The sequence below is a fragment of the Alternaria ventricosa genome (assembly GCF_023758065.1).
Source record: "Alternaria ventricosa strain BMP 2768 chromosome Unknown scaffold_22, whole genome shotgun sequence".
Lineage (NCBI taxonomy): Eukaryota > Fungi > Ascomycota > Dothideomycetes > Pleosporales > Pleosporaceae > Alternaria > Alternaria ventricosa.
This window is the reverse complement of record NW_026055702.1, coordinates 283838-305264: the sequence shown is the minus strand read 5'-3', so window position 1 is coordinate 305264 and position 21427 is coordinate 283838. Positions and strand designations below refer to the sequence as shown.

General features: G+C 52.5%; 6 protein-coding genes across 6 annotated transcripts; 4 read left to right on the top strand and 2 right to left on the bottom strand.

Annotated features, from left to right (window-relative positions):
* Window positions 1-157: 157 nt before the first annotated feature.
* On the top strand, window positions 158-3742 carry J4E93_009557 (uncharacterized protein; the record flags this gene model as incomplete). Its single annotated transcript, XM_049347447.1, has 5 exons — window positions 158-1357; window positions 1402-1833; window positions 1882-2442; window positions 2487-3061; window positions 3112-3742. The coding sequence occupies 5 exons, from the start codon at window positions 158-160 to the stop codon at window positions 3740-3742; spliced, it is 3399 nt and encodes a 1132-aa protein (XP_049195453.1).
* Window positions 3743-4949: 1207 nt separating this feature from the next.
* Window positions 4950-8135, top strand: J4E93_009556 (uncharacterized protein; the record flags this gene model as incomplete). The annotated part of the gene is made up of 5 exons (XM_049347446.1): window positions 4950-5158; window positions 5213-5425; window positions 5479-5881; window positions 5957-6756; window positions 7985-8135. The coding sequence occupies 5 exons, from the start codon at window positions 4950-4952 to the stop codon at window positions 8133-8135; spliced, it is 1776 nt and encodes a 591-aa protein (XP_049195452.1).
* Window positions 8136-9316: 1181 nt separating this feature from the next.
* J4E93_009555 (uncharacterized protein) lies at window positions 9317-10522 on the top strand (the record flags this gene model as incomplete). Its single annotated transcript, XM_049347445.1, has 2 exons — window positions 9317-9321; window positions 9433-10522. 2 exons carry the CDS (start codon window positions 9317-9319, stop codon window positions 10520-10522), a joined length of 1095 nt encoding a protein of 364 aa, XP_049195451.1.
* A 929-nt stretch (window positions 10523-11451) lies between these two features.
* Window positions 11452-12630, bottom strand: J4E93_009554 (uncharacterized protein; the record flags this gene model as incomplete). Its single annotated transcript, XM_049347444.1, has 2 exons — window positions 11452-12202; window positions 12257-12630. 2 exons carry the CDS (start codon window positions 12628-12630, stop codon window positions 11452-11454), a joined length of 1125 nt encoding a protein of 374 aa, XP_049195450.1.
* A 1155-nt stretch (window positions 12631-13785) lies between these two features.
* On the top strand, window positions 13786-15387 carry J4E93_009553 (uncharacterized protein; the record flags this gene model as incomplete). Its single annotated transcript, XM_049347443.1, has 5 exons — window positions 13786-14052; window positions 14105-14371; window positions 14419-14851; window positions 14901-15293; window positions 15350-15387. The coding sequence occupies 5 exons, from the start codon at window positions 13786-13788 to the stop codon at window positions 15385-15387; spliced, it is 1398 nt and encodes a 465-aa protein (XP_049195449.1).
* A 2012-nt stretch (window positions 15388-17399) lies between these two features.
* J4E93_009552 (uncharacterized protein) lies at window positions 17400-19926 on the bottom strand (the record flags this gene model as incomplete). Its single annotated transcript, XM_049347442.1, has 2 exons — window positions 17400-19643; window positions 19693-19926. The coding sequence occupies 2 exons, from the start codon at window positions 19924-19926 to the stop codon at window positions 17400-17402; spliced, it is 2478 nt and encodes an 825-aa protein (XP_049195448.1).
* Between the last annotated feature and the right edge of the window lie 1501 nt (window positions 19927-21427).

Genomic DNA, 21427 nt, shown 5'->3' with positions numbered 1-21427 from the left:
GTGATCCCTGCTGCTACTCCAACACCCCCGAGCTCCCCGCAACAGTACACATGCACCACATGAACACCCAATGACGCGCAATCCTCACTGTTGCGCACCATGCATGCCCCAATAAGCCACGCACGGAACACAACACTGCGCGACGTCTGAGTGCACCATGTCGCGCAATCCGGGCTACTCGCGGGCGGGACCCAATGGAGGCTATGCCAACGGTAACGGCAGCTACAACGGAGGAGGATATAATGGATACGGCGGCGGCGACGGCAGCTACGACGGCCGACCGAGCGGCGAGCGAGCGCGAAGACCAGGCGGATACGGCGGCATGAGCGCGCAGCAGGACGACTACCCACCCCGACCGAGCAATGAGCGCGAGCGGCCCCGACGACCCGGTGGCTACGGCGGCCTTGCCCAAGAAGACGAGATGGAGAGGAGGCCCAGCGGCGACCGAGAGCGCAGGGCGGGCGGCTATGGGGGAGGTGGTTTTGCAGGGCGTGACGAGAGCCCTCGCCAGGTCACACGGCCTACCAGTATCGAGCGCAGCCAGGCGAAGCGACGCAGTGGAGAGCGCCAGAATGGGAGCCGCCCCAGGAACGCAAACAACGGACAAGGCAGCCAGGCAATCGAGGAGGTCCTCCAATATATACGGCAGAATTGGGATTTCATGACCAAAGACCAATGCGTGCCCATCGAAGTCGCCTTGAAGCTCATGGACTCAAGTTCGCTCGGTCTGGCAAGTCAAGCTGGCCAGTTTCAGCAGACACACGACCAGCTGCAGAATGCGCTCAAAGGCATCGTCAACGAGCACCACCAGGGTTTCAACAGTTCCATCGGTACCTTCCATCAGATCCAGTCCAGCCTGCAAAGTTCCCAACACCGTGTCAGGACCCTCAAAGGCTCGCTTGTCGCGGCCAAATCATCCCTCTCTACCGCCAAGCCAGAGCTCAGAGAGTTTGCGACAACATCCCAGAACTACGATGAGATGCTACAGATGCTCGACACGATTGAGAAACTGCAGCTCGTCCCCGAGCGGCTAGAGGCTCGCATATCGGAGAAGCGTTTCTTGACAGCAGTAGACATCCTACAGGATGCGCTACGCATGATACGGAAGACTGAGATGGAGAAGATTGGCGCCCTATCAGACTTGCGTACATACCTCAGCAACCAGGAAGTGTCTCTGACCGACATCTTGATCGAAGAACTCCATAGCCATCTCTACCTCAAATCGCCCTACTGTGAAGACAGGTGGAAGGAGTATGCCCAGAACCAAGTCAAGGGCGACCTGTCTCAGCGTGCACAGACTGATGCGAGGGGTCGGTTGCTCTACTACTTCCTCGATGGCCTTGATACTTCTGAACCAGTATGTCTTCCAATATCAAACACATACCCCACTAACACTTCTAGATGACCGATGACTCCACCCACAACCCCGAAACAGACACATTTCAGTACATACGGCTGGTGATGGAAGCATTGAACAAGATGAGCCGCCTAGACATGGCAGTAGACACCATCGAGCAACGCCTACCGGTCGAGCTCTTCAAGGTTGTTGACAAGTCTAACAACGAGGTCGCGCAACGGCACCCGAGCATACTGCGTGCTTACTCCGCCAAGAAGAAGGGCAAGGCAAAGACTGAGGTAGAAAACGAGGATGTTCGAACAACTTTGTTGAACGACTTGATGTGGACTCTTTATGCACGGTTCGAAGCGATTGCGGAAAGCCACCGGGTTGTGCACGATGTTGTGGCTGGCATTGTCCGTCGGGAGAACCGAGGGGCATCAAGTGCGACGTTGACCCGCGGCTTCAAAGAATTGTGGAAGCTCTATCAAAGCGAGGTTGGTTATCTGCAGTACTGCGCATGCTGCTCGGCTGACAGAATCTAGATGCGGTCACTGCTTCACGACTATCTTGCTACGGATGGCGAAGCGTCTTACAGAGGCGGTCAAGGCCAGGCATATACCGGCAGCGCATTCTCTCGCGCTCCTCGGGACCGGAGCAAGCGCATGTTCAAGCTATCCGATGTGGATACAAAAGCGTCTGAGCTCTCCAAAGAGCGAGACGATCTTGAGGTCATCCTGAAGACATCTGTGCCCGGACTTGTATCTGACTCAAAGAGACCAGAGGATGTCAATACCAACACAGCTACCAATCTCGATGGCAGTGCGACTGGACATAAGTTGCTCGTTGAGCCTAGTGTGTTCAACATGGGCATACTATTACCACCATCATTAGACTTCCTGAACCGGTTGAAGGAGGTTGTACCCTCAAACGCTGACATTAGCATGAGTACTTTGACCTCATTCTTGGACGATTTCCTCGTCAACGTCTTCCATCCGCAGCTCGATGAGACCCTTATCGAGCTATGTTCTCAGACCTTCATCGAGGTTGACTCTTTCAATGAGGACACTCAATGGTCGAAACACTCAAAGAAGCCCATTTTCAAGGTACGTTCTCCATTCGTCATATGCTACTCTTGCTAATTCAGCAGGGTACTGCACAATTTTTCACACTCATCACAGCTTTCTGCAAGATGCTGGATAACCTTCCTCATGACCAAGCGTTCTCCCAACTCATCGTCAACCAAATGGACACATACGCCCAGAAGTGCACTGGCTGGTATAAAGCCCTCGTCAGTCGATCACAGGCTACAGCAAGTGGTCGTCTGATGAAGGCCCCTGCCGTATGGTCAGAGTCCGAAGCAATGGAAGACCTCATCGCCCATCTGGTGCGAATAGACTCGTCCGACCAAGAGAGCTTGAACAAGGCTGTCGAAAGTGAAGTTGCTCTTTTGATCGAAGCAGTCGAAGCCGATGAGCCTCTAGATCAAGCGGACATGATACAGGACAAGAAGACTATCGTCAGCTTATGTTTGCTGTACACAAGCATGAAGTGGCTGGCCACCAAGACCGCCCAACTTCGGCATATTAGTGATCGTGCCTCTGACCCGATCAACGCTGAGTCGAGTGGCCAGAGGCACAATAGACGGTGGACACAGCTCTCCTCTGCCGATCCCAGACCACAGAGCGCTCACATTTACCTCCCATTGAGCGCAGATACAGCCGCGTAAGTGACTCGATATCCATAAAAGCCGTATCCTACTAATCGACGAGCAGTATCTTCGACGCAGTAGTAGGAACCTACCAAGCCCTCAGCACGCGCGTACTCCGTACCCTGCACCTCTCCATACGATCAACAATCCTGTACTCGCTCAACGCAAGCATCCAGCCCAACATCTACATCGACACTCTACTCAGCGACCCCGACCCCGCCATCCTAGCTCTAAACGCCACGCTCGTCTCCTTCGACACCGAAGTATCAACCTACATACCCACCGCCTCATACGTGCACATCACACGCGGCCTCGCCACCCTAATGGACACCTACCTCCTCAACCTCTGCACCTCCAAAATCACACGCATGAACACCAACGGCTGCGCGCTGATGCAACTCAACATTCTCGTCCTGCAGCAGAACCTCAAGAACATCGAAGACGGCGCCACTCTGCCCTACGCAGCCCTCTTCTTCGATCTCTTCACCGCGGGTCCAGACGCGATTATCGCTCGGGCTAAAGACTACGGTAAAGGGTTCGGGGTTCCTGGTGACGTGTTTGGTGAGCAGGAAGTCAAGAAGTTGTTGCAGATGACGTATGAAGAGAAGTTGAATGCCGAGAATAGGGAGGCTAGTGTGCAGGCGAAGAGGGCGTTGGATGCGCAGTTGTTGGAGATTAGTGAGTTTATGTATTAGATATGCGTGGGTTCTCGTTCTTCTGAACCATTCTGTTGCGTGGCGATGGTTCTTTTCAGGAAAGGCTGTTGTAGCTGTAGTATAATCTTAGCTATAGTGGCGAATTTAACATGACATTTATCTTTAGCCCACACACAGCAATAGATCTGACATGCAGCATGTCAGCACGTTTTGGGAACGCGAGCAGCATACCTACATAGCCAAGACGGCGTCCGGGGCCGTACCCACTCCAAATCGTTCCAGTCGAATCATCAGGAGCGCGAATACAAAAAGACGCGCCTGGGGTCATGCAAGCCCGCTGAGTCGCTTAGATCTACGCCCCTGTCATCTTCGGCGACGTTGTACGCGCACGGACGCCGCTTCGTGCGACGTCGCCGAACTGCTCATAAGGCTGGCCCAGTGATAGGGCTTCAGCTACGCCGCGGAACAGCGCGTTTTGCTGACATGATGTAGTATGATGGTTTTGTGGAAGGCTTTCACCGCTTCGTTATCAGGATGGGTGTGCGGGCTTGCACAGCTGTTCTCCAAGAAATGCAACGCTGCCTAAGTGAGTGCTTGGCTAAAGCGATTGTCATAGGAAAGAACTGGAGTAGGTAGGCATGATACTACGCCGCACCGCACTGCAAGGAGACCTTCCAAAAAGACCCCGAATGCGGCGTCTAGTACTCAAACATGCCATCCTACATCCCATTCGAACCAATAACCAACCCTCTACCCGCATACCATCCATCTCGCCTCTGCACGCCACGCTCATCATCCACACTCGCTTAGAACCGTTCGATACAGGCGTGCAGATACCCGTTGGAAGACAGCTTTCCAGCCACAAGATTATGCTGATCTCACTTGATGATGGTGTAAGGGTCTTTCCTACCTGAGGTGTGCATGCATGTGCGGTGGCAGATCTCGGCGCCGCATATCGCAGATTTCAGGCCACCCCTTGCGGTGACCTGGATTGATTGTTGTCGCCGATGACAGTTTGTGATATCGGACCGTCGGGGTCTTCGCAGCGGGCTGTGGGTTGTCGGGGTTTGGGGCGTGAGTGAATCGGGGGTCAGACGCATGTTATATGCTTGCGGGCTGCCCTTTCTTTGTTGGATTGTACTTGGCTAGCTCTTACGGATTTCGTGCGCAATAAGTGTACCTGCACTTAGCTTCCCACCCAAAACAAAGGTATCACGAAGCATTGATCAGTTTCGCGAGTTCAGTCATGTCTTCAGCTAGTACCGCCGAGGACGTTGAGAAGGCTGCTTCAGGCACTGACTATGCGCATCTAACCAACGATGAAGTCAAAAGCTTCAGCTGGGAGAACATCACCGTCACAGTCAAAGATAGGACGTCTAAACAGCCAATTGATCTCCTATCCAACGTGAGCGGCATGATCGAAGCTGGAGAGATGATGGCATTGATGGGTCCAAGGTACGTTCAGAATATCACAGCCTTGCGAACAGCTATCTAACAGGAATCACACAGTGGCTCCGGGAAAACGACTCTCCTCAACATCCTCGCTCATCGCGCCGCCATACCCAAAGCCACCATCCAACAAACACTTCGAGTCAACGGCGCGCCAACAACCCTATCCTCCTTCCGCAAACTAAGCAGCTACGTCGAGCAAGAAGACGCTCTAATCGGGTCCCTCACCGTCCGCGAAACACTCTACTTCGCCGCTCAGCTCGCCCTCCCAAGGTAATCGACATGGCCCCTCCCTATCCCAAAGCATTCTAACTCACCTCCCCTAGTTCCATATCCGCCTCCTCCCGCAAAACCCTCATAACCTCCCTCCTCACCTCCTTCGGCCTAACCCCCCAATCCAACACCCTAATCGGCACCCCCATCCGCAAAGGCGTCTCCGGCGGCCAGAAACGGCGCGTCAGCGTCGCCAGCCAACTCATCACAAGCCCCAGAATCCTTTTCTTGGATGAACCGACCAGTGGCCTGGATTCGGCGGCGAGCTACGAAGTCATCAAGTTTGTACGCGATATAGCGAAGAAGTACAAGATTTTGGTGGTGGCGAGTATCCATCAGCCGTCGACGGCGACGTTTAAGCTGTTTGACAAGTTGATGTTGTTGAGTGGGGGGAAGGTGGTTTTTAATGGCGGGGTTGAGGGGGTGAAGGGGTGGTTTGAGGGGTTGGGGTATGAGGTACGTTCTGTTTTTCTTTCCATCACCATACAGTATTGAGGGAGTAAGGAGCTGACATGTTTACGCTTTGTGTAGATGCCACTCTACACGAACCCAGCCGAATTCGTCATCGACCTCATCAACACGGATTTCTCGCACGACAGCACCATCGCCCAGCAACGCCTCACCCACCTCCACGCCTCCTGGGCTACCTCCCCCGCCGCAGCATCTCTGACCGCTAACATCCGTGCCGCCGCCGAAACAGCTTCATCTACCCCCATCACATCCTCTCCAACCGCCTCCAACACCCCCACTTCCGCCCTCCACACCACCCTAACCCTAACCCACCGCTCCTTCCTAAAATCCCACCGCGACATCGTCGCCTACGGCATCCGCATAGCCATGTACCTCGGCCTCGCGATAATGATGGGCACAGTCTGGCTGCGTCTCTCCCCAACTCAATCCAACATCCAAGCCTTCACCAACGCCATCTTCTTCGGCGGCGCCTTCATGTCCTTCATGGCCGTCGCCTACATCCCCGCGTACCTCGAAGACCTCGCCATCTACAGCAAAGAGCGCGCGAACGGACTGTACGGCCCCACGGCGTTTATGCTTAGTAACTTTGTCGTGGGCGTGCCGTACCTCTTTCTCATTACCATACTGTTCTCCGTGGTGAGTTACTGGCTAGGCAATTTCCGGCCTGGCGCTGAGGGCTTCTGGATGTGGGTGCTGTGGTTGTTTTTGGATTTACTCGCTGCGGAGTCTCTGGTCGTTCTCCTCTCCTCGCTCATACCCATCTTTGTTGTTGCGCTGGCGGCGACGGCGTTTGCGAATGGCCTTTGGATGTGTGTGAATGGGTTTATGGTTCAGCCGGATACGCTCAATGTGTTTTGGAGGTATGTTTTCCATTATATTGACTATCAGGCGTATGTCTTTAGGGGCATGATGGTGAATGAGTTTGGGAAGAGGAGTTATGAGTGTGAGAGGTTGGAGAGTGGGGGGTGTCAGTGTATGTATCCGAGTGCGTTGCAGGACCAGTGTTTGGTCGATGGGAAGGCGGTGCTGGCGGTTTATGGGTTTGGGACGGGGCATACGGGGAAGTATGTGGGGTATTTGCTGGTTATTGTTGTGGTTTATAGGTTGTTGGGGTGGGCGGTTTTGTATTTGCGGAAGCATTGAGGAGGGCGGCGATGGTAATCCTTGTTTTTGCGATCTTTGCTTGAATCCTCGTAGATTAGACGAGACAAAACTGCTGTCGTTTCCGAACTCCATTCTCTATCTCTTCGATCAACTCTCCATTCATGATCTCGTCTTTGTACACCTGGCCTAGAAGAAGATAGTTCTCACCTCGTGGTCGTAGCGCAACTGGCGTGTATGCTCCTTCCAAAACCACGATAAGATCTCCTTCTCGTAGACAGACAGGTCCGAGGCCATAAGATCCGTCCTTGGTACGAAACAGTGCCCATTTATGGAAGAAGCGGGACACAAGAGCTCCAAAGACTTTCCACCCACTTCCAGCTTCACAAAAATCGTACTCGATTGTGCCATCTTCTGTCACATGTTTGGAAAGTACATACAACAGTCGGATCCAATCCAAGAAACTCTGTAAAAATTCCGTCACGTTTTCTTCGCTCGCTTCATAGTAATTAAAGCTATGTCTGACTTGTCCTCCAGTCAATGTTCTTGCCATAGAGACCATGGCGGGGCTCAGATCGCTGCCCGTTGGGGCTTCATCGGATACCTCCTGCCGCCAGTAGTCGAGAAGTATATCGACCGGGTAATCCAGAATAAGCTTCGTACTTTCAAGTCGACCTACATAGCTGAGGTCTGAAACACTTTCTTGCACTATGATTGTGCAAAAAACAGTTGCACATACTGAACCGCATACCACCAGTTGCCGGCCACGTGGCCGTGTGATACTCTCATTCGGCCCAGTAAACTTGTATGTTCCGTATGCGCTGGACGTAGGGGACAGCCCGCCCATCATCCGATCATATGGTACAGGCTGCCACTGATCCCATTGAGGAACCCAAGACTCGCATTCCTGGTGGCCGTCATAGTCCAAGTCATGGTGGACGTGGGCAAAAATTGCAAGATCGCTAGTCCATCTGATAATGGCAGTAGCAACATCATGGAAGACATCTGTGGCAGACTTCTCGTAGTCAATGGGAATGATGTCTCTTTCCTCGCCAAGCTCCGTCAGCCCAAGTATACCGTATACCTTGTCGCGAGGATCCGTGGCATGCCAACGCCTGTAAGTGCCAAGAGCTTGTAGAAGACGACATTTATCCGATGACAATGGACCGTTCATTCTCCAAGCATACGCTGTTTTGATTGTAAAGAAAAATGGCCTCCGATACTGGCTGTACCTCATCTTCCAGCTCGCTAGACGTACTGCAGTATACCTGGAGAGTTCTTCGGTTCCCCAGTAGTATGCCAAATTAGCTGCCAGTCTGAACTCTTGTATACACCACATGCGACGAAACCAAGGATTAGAAAAAAAGGCTTGCAGTGATAGCCATGGTAAGGATGCGCCGAAAGCTGCGTCTGCGTCTGGTAAGCGCCAATTGGAATCATAATCCGTCGGATCACCATCGACCAACTCCAAAGATTCGAAAAAGTGCCTAACGTTTGAGGCGTGCTCATCCTCGTCGTTGCCAAGCCAAACAACGACGCGTTTGGCGCGAAGATAGATTGAATCCATGCGACGGACCTGCGAACTCTTCTCCTCATCGTCAGACTGAGCGATGCACAGTGCATCTGCCCAGACGATCCGCACCTCGCTTTCCAGCCGCAGCCTCACAATTGCATAATAGAGGCTCGCAGTGACCAAGTGCGTTGTACCATTGCAGAGAATCTCACGTCGGTCGTTTGAGTTGCCCCAGCAGTAGGAGAGTGCTTCATACGCAGGATTTTCGTCAACCTCGTACTGGCGAAGCTCGCATGAGATCGGGGACTCGGAGTTTTGAGAGGGTATTATGTGTAGCAGGCGCATCTGACTATTCGATAAACGCGTCGGATAGAGCGCCTCCATCGCGCAGAAGCGCTCGCAGGTCGAGCGACTGGTGAGTGGAAGACGATGCACAATCTAAGCAAGCGCTGCAAAAGAAGAGAAGCCAGAATAAGTAAAACAGGATCAGATGAGATAGCGGATATTCTTCCCTGTGCGCTTCTGTAGTAACAATGGGTGCAACTTTGATGGACGTATCGTCTCAAGCGGGGTAAAATGGATGCCTCAAGGGGTCCACGGGTGGAAGCTGCGGCGAACAGAGGCTAGGCCGTCCTCGGCCTAGCCCGCAACTCCCCACTTTCGTGCATCTGGCCCGTCGATGCCCAGGAGGCCCTTCACTGGACAGCTCTTGCGAAATGACTCATTTTGTATCATGTCGCTACTGCGTATGGTCTCATAGGTTTGCACTCCCAGAGTGACTGCCAACATCGGAATACCGTGCAGCGATGATGTACAAAAGGCGCCGTGGCTGCCTCATCGTGCTTCCCAGTCATCTCTCAGGTTTTCCAGGCTCCGCACCACATACGTCGGTCAACACAGTATAGCGATATCAGCTTACCAGCATGGATACCTACGATCTTACGGATGAGAAAGGTCTTCAGCAATACCTCGAAGCGAACCAATTCCCGGCAGCCAGCGTGCAGCTCCTCTCAGGAGGCAATGCAAACTACGTCTTCCGCGTCACAAAGCACGACGGCTCCACAAGCATCTTCAAACATGCAGAGCCTGTCCTGAAACTCAACAAGGACTTTGCACTCGATCCTGCCCGCATGGATTATGAGGTCCGGATTCTAGAAGCACTGTCTTCCACGAAGAGCCCTCTACCCACGAGCCTTACGAGCTCGAACGTACACGCGGCGAGGTTTTTGAGCTACGATCAATCAGAAAAGCTGCTCCAGATCGAGGATGGCGGGCGTCGTAACCTGAAGGACGCTTATACGGACCCGAAGCTCGACATGTTGTACATTGGAGAGCAACTTGCCAGATGGCTCGCTGTACTGCATGTATCAGCAAAGAACTTCTCGCTCGCTTCAGCGCATGAAGAACAGGACAGCAACAACAATTCCATTGCTGTCAACGTATACCGATACTCTTATAACGATCTGCACACCGCGTTGACGCAGTTCGGTCACGACCCCCAGCTTGCTGATCTTGTCAACGAAAAATTCGGCAGTCTACTCGCAACAGACGACGAGTGCCTATGCCATGGCGACTTCTGGCCTGGAAACATCCTCGTCCGGGACCTTGAGTTGCAGCCGGTTGGGCTGACCATCGTGGACTGGGAGATGGTGCGTCGTGGCACCAGCGCAACGGATGTCGGTCAATTCGCTGCTGAAGCATTTCTTCTGGATCGCTTTCGAGGCGGTAGAGGGCTACTCGGTGTGTTCTTAAATGCATATATCGCAGCTCGTGGGCATACGGAGGTTCTTGGCAAGGCGTGGCTAACGAGGATGGTGGTGCATTGGGCAGTTCACATTGCATTCTGGCCGACTAGAATTGCGTGGTCTGATCAGGAAGATACTGGGTCGCTCGTTCATATTGGCGTTGTCACTTTGCAGAATGTTCTGAATGACGACTGGGAGAAGGTCCTGCAGTCACCGCTGTTAAGAGACGTGAAGGAGAAGTACGCCACGCTACTGTCACGACCATGAGGTCTTTCAACGATGAAAACAATTCTTCAATGTTTGGTGTCGAAAGCACCTGTGTGGGTACCCTTATTTTTAAAGATGTTAGTTACTATCCTGCCAGCAGACCCCACTCTACTGATCACATGCTGAGGGTGTGAGGGAATTTGTACCTAATCATAAGAACCTTCCACTCATTCCTTATATCGCTTAGTCAAGCAAACAAAAGCTTTCACGCGGATATATAAGGACTCATCATGGCCACCACCAACTATCACGTACCATGTCATCGACCAGCGCGATGTCTACACCATTCTCACCCGAAGATATCTCTCGAATCATAGGCCGAATCATGACTGCGCTTGGAGAGATAGCACAAGTGCTACTTGAAGATATTTTACCACGTATGTCGACAACACAAGTAGCCCAGACACAAGCCCATGTGTCAAAGATCGTGAACGGACTTGTTCGTGCCTTTATACAGGAAACCAACAACGGGAACGAGCATCCATCACTATTGCAGCAACTGTACACCATGCTGCAACAAGACGTCGCACCTGTAACCCCTTCAGATGTACAGGTGTCAGACGAACGGTTGCTTGCTATCGTTGATAGGGTTGAAAGCTGGAGGGACTTGGTGCAAACGGGAGCGTTTGAGTGCCCGGATGAGCTAGAAGCCGCGTTGTCAGCGCTGAACTTAGACGAACAATCGTAGAAGGTACTGGTGTTGAGGACAATGAGATTGGCAGGAGGGGGGTTTGGGGTTATGGATGTGATAGGAAGGCATTAGACGAATAATAGCAGCCAATATTGGCATAGGTAATACAGGTAGTTGGGATGCTGGTTCGAATTCTCCATAGCTATAGGTTTGATGGTTACTCTGCTCTTCGTCACCAGTGGTCCACAATCGGTAATGCGTCCTGATCTTCCTAACAACTTCCTTTCGATTTCCACAATTACTGCACCTTCTTCGCCCCCGATGCAATCTCAATCTCCGCCAGTGCAGCCTCTCGCCAGAACCAGACAGCGGCAAGCGTCGCGCCCGGACCACCACCACCCGTCAGGGCCGCAATAACAAGGAAGCTCTCAAAGATATTTTCGAGCGTAGCCTCTCCATTCCGCATCCGCTGCACATCGCACACCGCGGCCCACGACGGAATAATGTACATTAGTCCGATGATGAGCCAATCCCACTGGAAGATGAACAGCAAACCCCAATCAGCGTTCCTCTTCCAGGTATAGGTACTGGGCAAGAAGACGCGGGCGTACGTAACATCGGGGTCTGTCGATAGGGAAATGCCGCGGATGGCGTACCAATGAGTTGCCACACAAAGAACGAAAAGGAGAGCGTAGAGAACTTTGAGATGTCGAACATCCGCATTCCTGTTGCTCGCGGTAACGGTTGTCGAGGTACCGGAGAGGGAGACGAGCCACATGGGGATGCCGGTAAGGATGGGTGTGATTTGCCAGAATGCTAGGAGGTTTTGCATCCTGTCTGCGCTTTGGTCGGGAAGGAACAATGCGACCGTAGGCACGACGTAGAATAGGAAAACGCCCGGTAGGATCACGCGCGCGTAAGGCAACGGGACAGTGCGTCCGCTCTCAAAGTAGGCTTTGGGCTGAGAGACGCGATGGAGGACTAGCCACCAGATAGTGACGATGCATGCTGCTCCAACATTCTGATAGACGAAGGCCCAGATAGAAATACTACATAATGTCAGCTACATCCGGTTCCGCTAAATCCTTCATTTGCAGACTTACTATTTCAGCCAGCTATTCTGGTTTCGCTGCCGATACGCCTCCACATTGTTGATCGTGACAAGGGCCGTGATTTGGATGAGGAAATAAAGTTGTTGCCAATAATATGGCTCGTTCCATCGCATCGGGCCGGCTAGGAAGGCAGCAACCAGGAAAGACAGACCCTCGTCCACCAGATAGATGCCAGTGTAGTTCTTCTTGAGAAGCACACCGTTTGGGAAAACGCCCGATGCTGCTGTTTCTAGAAAGCCCACAGGAACATCGTTCAGCGCGGTCGTAATGCGCATTGTATAGAACCCGAGCGCGGCCAAAACGGCCATCAGCGCCAGTAGCGCATTGTTGTTTGGACGGCCGACGTTTGCTGTTGATGTTGCCATGGTGGGCTGTTGCTGGCGCTCAGGACATCTGGTGTAGTGGCAGATGAGTCTGGTTTTATTCGTCGTCCCGCGTAAGTGCTCGGCTTCACTTGGCGAGCTTCATCTCTCCTATCAAACTCAATACGGAGAATACGACGCCTATTACTTGCGGGGCTTGCTTATGTAAAGCGGCTCAAGGGCCGGCGGTTCCATTGCTGCTTGGCTGTGGCTGTCTGGGCAACTTCTGCACTGTCAGACGATGCCGTAGCATGTCGATGTTATCGCAAAGTAACGACGAGAAGACAACAGGACCCGGAGCGTTCGACGATGGTCCAATGCGGCCCCGGGGACGAAGAATGTCTCACGTGACGGTCGAACAGCTGCGTCATGTGACCCTGAACGGCTGCCGAGGTCGGTCCGCGCCGGATAGATCTATACGGGTTTTATCCGGAAATCGAACTCATAGGGGATAGAAAAGCTTCCTGTCAAATGGTGCGAATGTCGTTTTTACTGTCCCTGGAGAGTTGTTCCAGGTAAGTATACCGAATGTATGGTTCGGGCCTTTCGGCTAAGCGGCACACTCGATGGCCGGAACGTGTTTCAACGGCGTTGGTGTTGATGGCCATCCGGTTTTCGACGTGACGTCAATGCACCGCTTCATGCTATGCCTCCATCGATATTCCTTTTCAAAGAGCAACTTCCACGGTGCGAATAGAAGGAAAAGCTGCATCTGGCCCAAAAGAAAAGACGGCTCGCATCGCTTTGCGGGGTGATGTGCAGCAGTGGTACCTGCCAAGCACCCAACGCGATGAAGGCGGACGCGGAGGTGCCGAGATCCAGATGTCGCGTCCTCCACGCGACGCTAGGGGAGTGATGTCATACCATCCTTTCATCGCCTTTCGACGCAAGCTGGAGCAAGCACCACCAAGAATCGCCGTCTTATGCATGGACGCCACCAGATCGAGTATGGCGCATCCAATTTATGATGCGCTCTCCAGCGCTATTACGCATTGGCGCCCTCCAAGTCTCGGAACCTTGGCTGCCAGGGTTTGACAGCGCGTCGCGTCTTCCCTCTTGTATGCTTGTCTCTCTTGTCAAACCTTGCCTGCATCCTCTTCCTTACTCCCATTCACAACGATACCCCAGAGCCCCTAAAAGGCCCGAAAGTCATACAGAATGGTTGGAGGCAGACGCAACGTTCTCAACAGCCACAACAGCAACGGCAATGTCAACCGTCGCCACAATGTCGAACAGTTCAGCAAGTACCAGCGCGTCGATCTGGAGAGCGGATATGGAGCGATCACCCCCGTCAAGCCGAAGCGTAGATTTCGCGATGCGATCGAACAGACCGTCAAAGACAACCGCGCCAATGAAATGAAACAGAAGTTGATCGACAACATCGACCATGAAGCGCTCGAAATCTACAGGAAGAGTGACGAAAGCGTATGTTGCAAACGACCGAACTGCTCATACAGATGCTAACATCCAATCTCAGCTCAAATCTATAAAGAATAAGAAGGTACGCGGCTTCTACGAGGAACAGAACGAGCGCCTGGACGACTGGGCCGAAGTTGACATGGTTGTCTCTTCACTTGCCGACGACATCGTCGATAGTATGAACCCACGAGATGTCGACGGCGATGGCGTGGCAGAAGACCGGGGGCCATTGGGTAACAGCGGAGAGGACTTGGAACCTTTTCTACCCGAGGAGGAGCGCAACAAGCGAGCAAAGTCCGCTAAGCACGCGAGATGGGCGATCAATGTAGGTCCCAAACTTGAAGCAAGCCTTCACAAGCTAACATGGTACAGATCAACGTAATCGTAAATATCCTTCTCCTCGCGGCCAAGGGTGTAGCAGCCATTTGGTCCAGCTCCCTATCCTTGATCGCATCCCTCGTCGATTCGGCCCTTGACTTGCTCTGCACCGTCATCATATGGACTACCAACAAGCTTGTAAGCTGGCGTGTGGAGGGTCTGCGAAAGAAATTCCCTATCGGTCGCCGACGTCTCGAACCAATCGGCATCCTGGTCTTTTCCATCCTCATGGTCATATCGTTCCTCCAGATTCTGCAAGAATCGGTCAAGAAGCTCTTGCCAAGTGGTGACCACAGTGTGTCTCAATTGCCACCGGCTGCCATCTTCGCCATGGTGGCTACAATCGTTGTCAAGGGTACCATCTGGGTAGGATGCGCAAGGGTCAAGACAACACAAGTACAGGCCTTGGCCCAAGACTGCAAGACTGGTAGGCTCATTCCCTTCATCTCGTCGAATGCAATGACTGACAAAAGCAGACGTTATCTTCAACACGCTCTCCCTCTTGTTCCCGCTCATCGGAGGCCACGTCGGCGTCTGGTGGCTCGATCCCCTCGGCGCAGCTTGCCTTTCGCTTTTCATCATCTACGACTGGGCTTGCACTTGCTTCGAGAACGTCACTCGTTTGACAGGTGAGCAGGCCAGTGACCGTGTGGAGCGCAAGATGATGTATATGGCATACCGCTTCTCGCCCCTCGTCGAGGGTTTCAAGAGTCTCAAGTGCTACCATGCGGGTGATGGTGTCTGTGTGGAGATCGATGTGCTCATGAAAGAGGAGACGCCGTTGAGGAAGTGTCATGACATTGCGGAGACCCTGCAGTACTGTTTAGAGGGCCTGAACGAGGTCGACCGCGCTTTCGTCACTATGGATTGTGAGTATCCTAATCTAGAGAGGGGTGGTTGTGAACATAACGCTAATAACTTACAGACACTTCCCAGGGTCCTACAGGCCACGCCGGCAGCTAGATCTATGCATTTGAGCGATTCGCATTCGGCGCCGTTCTTAGCTGGTCGCATAGCATACATGGCGTTCAGTCAGTATCATACATACCTGTGTTTTTCTCTTCATTTCCAGCGTACTAGCATTCGATTTTTCAATATTACAATCAGTACAACTTCACAACAATCACTATTGTCCCTCTACGTCATCGCTTCGTTTGCTAATTCACGCTATGACCTTTTTTAGGTCGTGAGAAGCGCGTGACGGTCAATACGCGGCGCCGGTGACCTAACAACAACAAATACAGCTCCAAACCATTGTGCTCATTCACAGAGAGCCCGCATTCGCAACTCTTACCACCCTCCCGCAATTTTTATCTGCCTCCTACGATACACGCGCGAGCGTACCCGCGCACGACTACTCAACCACATTTCTTCGCCGACGCCAGACTCCTCAAGAATGGCCCCTGCCACGTTCAGCGATTGCGCCGACTTCCTCGCCCATGGGCTCGAGCTCGCCGAATGCAGCATCTGTAGAGAGCCATTCGATGTCGCTCATTGGCCGTACCAGATTCGCGAATGTGGACATGTGTTCGGAAAGATCTGCCTGGAGGCGTGGCTGAATCAGTCGGACACCCAGGGCACTTGTCCACAGTGCAGAAGCATTCTATTCGGAGCAGATCCCGAACCTGAACTTGCAGAGCTGGAACGGGAGCGATCTGAACTATACGAACAAACTTTACTTGGACGCATACTCCGGCCACTCAACGTACATGACAGGGAGGGCTTCTTGGTCACGCTATGGATACAAATGACGAATGCCTTCGAGCCAGATGTTCGAGAGGCTTATGAGAATGCATGGACCCCGCGCATCATCGGCCTGATTCAGTATCTGCTTGAGGGGCTCGGTCTACCGAACCACCACCATGATCGCGTGGTTTTGTCTCGGGCGGTGCGAGAGACGAATGCCCGTGAACTCGTGTTATGGGATGCATCCGACACCCCGCCATTCGGCTATCAGCCCATCTATTATCTATCACGCCAGATGCTCAAAATTTCACGCATCTTCCCTCGCCAGGTCATCCCCGATCCGATCCTTTGGCGCGCCATGATCTGTTGTTACAATTTGGGAGGCCTTGAGATTGCAGTCTGTCATTTTGAAGATGACAGAGATTGGATGTTTGACCCGCAGTATGACGCATCTGACCGGAACGATCTTGCAGCGATGTTGTATTTGTTTCTGGTTCTCATGGCGCAAGACTCTAAACACAATCTCCAGCCGAACGACGACTACGACGCTGAAGACGTGGAGAGTCCGTTGCGAGTAATGATTACTCCGGTCTCGCATTTCGATTACGCGCCGTTTTACAACGGCGAAATCTCGAGAGACTACTGTGAGAGGGTAGCTCGCTTTCATCACAGAGCGCAGATCAACAACCCGCAGACCACTCCCAGCAAAGAATTGGCTGATCCGCACACAAACGAGGAACTCATCCTTTGCCATGTCAGGGACTGTTGGTTGAGCTCCAGGGGGTCCTGGAGCGCCAGTATTCCGGACTTGATTGCTCCCGCACTCCGAGGACTGTAGCCGACATTGCGAAAGAAGACTAGAACTGATATGAGATTGAAAAGAGTTTGGTAGGAGCGGATGGCGACGCCGGTGAATCAAATCCAGGTAAAGGCGTCGCGCAACGGGTATTTGACAGAGCACAAGGAGGGTCACTAGAACACTTCATGTAGTCCGGAGGGGAACGTGAAGGTCACAAGCGGTATCTTGGACATCATGAATAGAAGTAGAAGTTAAGGTAGCTTTCGTAATGCATCACAATACGTCATTGTGGCCATTTCCAATTTCCATTCGCTAGGGTATCTCTAATCGAACGCAAACACCAAAAGCACAAAAACAGGGCTGACCAAAAAGGTGCTCTTCGCCCGAAGGCACCCAACCTCATGGGTTCCGCGAAAATAAGTAAAAAACAAAAGAACACCGACTAGAATAAAGGAAATCCGTCCAGCAATACAGCCTTAACTCCAAGAACTCAGTCACGACTCCGTTTTACGCGCTCGCTGCTCTCAGAGTCAGCAGGCCCTGTTGCATCCCTCTTCCTCGTCGCAGTACGCTCCTGCTCTTCAGTGGGCTCAGCGGGCTCTTCTCGCATCCGCTTTTGAGCTTGCTCGTTGTCATCGTGCGGGATGTCAGCAATGCTGCGCTTTCCCTTAAAGGGAACCGTTGTGTCTACCCCACCAACGGGATCTGTGACAGGGGGTTGGCCTAGAGCCTGGTTCTGAGCGGCCCTTCGACGAGTAATCTCATTTCTCATGTTGTCCCTGTGGCCCCAATTCTTCATCTTGTTATCCATATGTTCCCGGTAGGTTGATAGGTTGTTCCGCCTGGATCGGTTATGGTGGTGGAGCTCAAAGTAGTGGCGCTCCTCCTTCTTCGCAAGATCCTTCATCTCGTCCCAGGTCAGGCCACCTTGAATGTTCTTCGCGGTGTACAACCCAAAATTCCTTTCGGCAATACGTTCGAAGAGTTCCTGAAGATGTCTCTGGCGAATGGCGCAGCTGATCTTATCAGAGAGGGCTTCATTCTCAGCCTTGAGATCCTGAGCGGCCAAAGCTTCCATACACCTCCAGACAACCTCTTCGCTTCCAAGGGGACTCACGTCTTCGACGCGAGCTCGTACAATTTCGACGGTCTTTTCGACGTCTATCATCGGCTCTCCATTGCTATCGCAAGCTTGGAACCGGGATTGTTTGGTGAGATAATCCATCATGACTTCGATGTCTGATGATTTCTCAAATGAGATGTTGAACTGGCCTTCAAACATGTCTGAGGCAGAGTTGAGTTTATTCTGCTCGTACTTGTTCATCGTCTTTCTGCGTGCTTCGATCAGTAGTCGGATGAATCGATCTTCGATCGAAGTCTCAGGAGGGGCGGAGAGACTAGTTGACTGCGCGGTACTATTGGCAGCAGTCTGGGGGGCGCCAATATGATGGCTCTTAGCAACCTTTTGGGCATATTCTTTCACCCTGTTGTATTCTGCCTTGGTCATCAACCTGTTTTTCATGGCGAACTCGAGGTCATTGGCCAGCCCTCTCGCAGACTCTGCTTCGCGGATATAGTCAAAGATCTCGTCCCGAATTCGGTTCTTCTGCTTCTCCTGCACCATCTGTGGAAGAGCTTGTTGCAGAACGAGGTGAAGATCAGGAATTAGTTCTAGCAGGTAATCGACCATGCCATTCGACCAATGATTGCTTGTGTTTGCCTGGACCCTGGATCTCGCTCGTGATTCAGTAGTGCTCTCAGGCGGGGGCGCGTCAACCATGTTTTGCTCCTCGGTATCCACGCGGCTAGTGACTTGGACATCGTCCATATCGCCTTGTACCACGCTGGAGATATCGCGAGAAGCTGGCTGTGACTCTATCCCGTCCATGGTCTGGCTGAACTCTTCCTGCATGTTTTGAGAGTCGACCGGACGAGAATGAGTAAGTTCTGGGATGCAGACTTCCATCGCTTCGGTTTGCGATGCTGCTCCAAGGACGATCAACAGCCCACTAGTACTGACATCGCAGTTTGTGGTATCTGTCGAGTGTGTCTCTTGATGAGTGTCGGGCTGGTTCTCACGTACACCAGCGGCGGCAACGTGGACTATACTGTTTTGGTCGTTGCCATCGTCGTTTGTGTATTCGGTAACAGGCGCATCTGCCGTACCGCCGTTACTCTGGGGGGCCCATGTAGGCTCAATGGTGAATGATAGCTCTGCCGATACTGCATCATGACAGACTTTGACTTCGGCAAGGGCGCTCATGTCGTCATCGATATCAGTTTGTAAGTTGGCGGAGTCTTCAACTCTGCCGATGGCTTGGTCAAGCTCAGGAGACAGTGACGCCTCCGTGGTGAAGGTGCTGTAGCTGCTGACCGACGAGAATAGCGACGAGTCGTCAGATGATTCGTCGGAGAATTCCTCGTCACTGGAGATGTCTGGTAAAGGAGTACTACTGGCGTACTCAAGAATGGATACCACGCGGGGTTCATGGAGAAGGATGCGCTCTTCAGCCTTCGAAAGTGACGGCAGGGGCTTCTTGCTCGCGACATCCAGGTAGTACTCGTCGAAGGTTTGGTGAGGCTTCAGAACTTTGAAGGCGGTACAAAGTTCCTCGAACACGTCTTTATGTTGCCCGGTAACGTTCTCGTACTGCTGGAAGTGTGACCGCGCGACAATAGCAGAGCGGCGTGATCTCTGGTTGCGAGAAGCCTTACGAGGTCTCGACCTAGGGGTCTATTTTCCGTCAGTCTGGTGATTGTTCATCACGCGACGCAAGACTTACGGTGTTGTTGTCCGTTGGTGATATCTCGGCGCGCATCGCTTCCTGAACTGAAGCAACGACGACCGGTATCATCTTAGCGAGCATCTGTTCCAGCGCGCCAGCCTCGTACACTGGGCGGAGCGCGGCGAGTAGACGGGAAACAATGCGTTCCTCCATGGCCTCCAGATACTCAACCAAATGAGGGGACAAGGGGCCGTCAGATGAGAAGACGGGGGCAGAGTTGGTGGTAGCCATTGCAAGAAGATACAGGTCGACAGGAAAAGAGGTGTCTGACAGAAGAAATGTGTGTAGTATTGCAAGAAAGTAGGTCAGACTCGCGGTGTGATGTGACTGAGCGGGGTATTGTGACTAGAAGGTCGTGAGAGCGACGCTTTGGCCAAGATATCGCGTGCGACAGGGATCTATAGGACTACAGCGACTGAATACCGACTTTCATTGAGCCAGTAATATCTATGCGTGATTGAGTCCAGGTGAATGCGTCATAATAGCAAAACGTGCGAACGTGATCTACCCAAATAGGATATTCCAGGCGTAAAGATCCAGCAACGTCCAATCAGAGATAGCGCTCCCAGAAATTATAAGTGCGAGACACGAAGCTACAACTTCTCATCGACAATAGCAAGTCACCATACAAAAGCGGCCACAAAAGCGGTAGCTTTAAGGAAGTGAAAGAGACAGGCAACAATACAGACACATCTCTCTGACGTCAAGCCTCGGGATACATAGCGCACCTCACAGGCGAAACAGCGCTCGAGGATCGCGTTTTTGCCCTTTCCAGGCAGCCCTGAGATGACTGAAGGAAAACCTCGTAGTAGAGATAGCGACGACGCCGATTTGTAGCTCATAGAACGATAGAAAAGATGCTACTATTCTTGACCTGATTACCGAGGCGCTGGAATACGGAGAAGTGGTGATAAACTTTGAAGACACGATCCGTAGATGACATGGAATGAGACTGATAATGTGTAAAGATGAACGGGACAGTTAGAAACTTCTCCGCTCACACACCTACGTATGGGTGGCCTAGGGATGATTGTGGCCAGGCAGGTAGAATTTCAAGCACTCCCAGCCATATATCTGGGCTTAGACCCTCAACAGTGATCCATCGGCATCATGCCCTTCCTCTCCCGCTGCTTGACAAAGCGTGCTATGAGACGACGCGTGCGGCCCATTGTCACTTCGCTTACGTCAACTCGGTCAGTCGGACGTTCTCAGGATAGAAACAGCGGCAATGGATTGTAGGACCTGGAGATGGTGTCGTCGCGTGAAAGATGTTTGAGATGGGGTGGCTGGAGAGACGTGTTGGAGTTTCGTTGTGGATCGAGTATTACGTCATATCTGAGTAATCATGTGTCCGCCCCTGACGCGCGACGCGACGCGATCCCCTCATCCCACCGTCCATTGCGATGCACGTCGACCTACAACGCGAGTAAACGACCAAGCGCGCTTCCGTTTGGACACGATCACCCTATCCGCGAATCCTCGCAGACTCTTTGGCCACTGCGTCTTGCTTCCAACGCTGCTTTGCTACAGCATCCTTTACCCCGCCCCACAATGATCATCAGTATAGCTTCGCAAAGTCTACTACATTTCAATGATAGGTTATGATCCATTTGTCTATCCTCTAGCTTTGGTTCGGAATTCCTGTGTAAGATGGTCTCGACAGGCTTAACATACCGTTTCGGGCTGCCGCATAGGCTGGTAGGTGCTCGCTTCCATCTCCACGCAGCAGCCA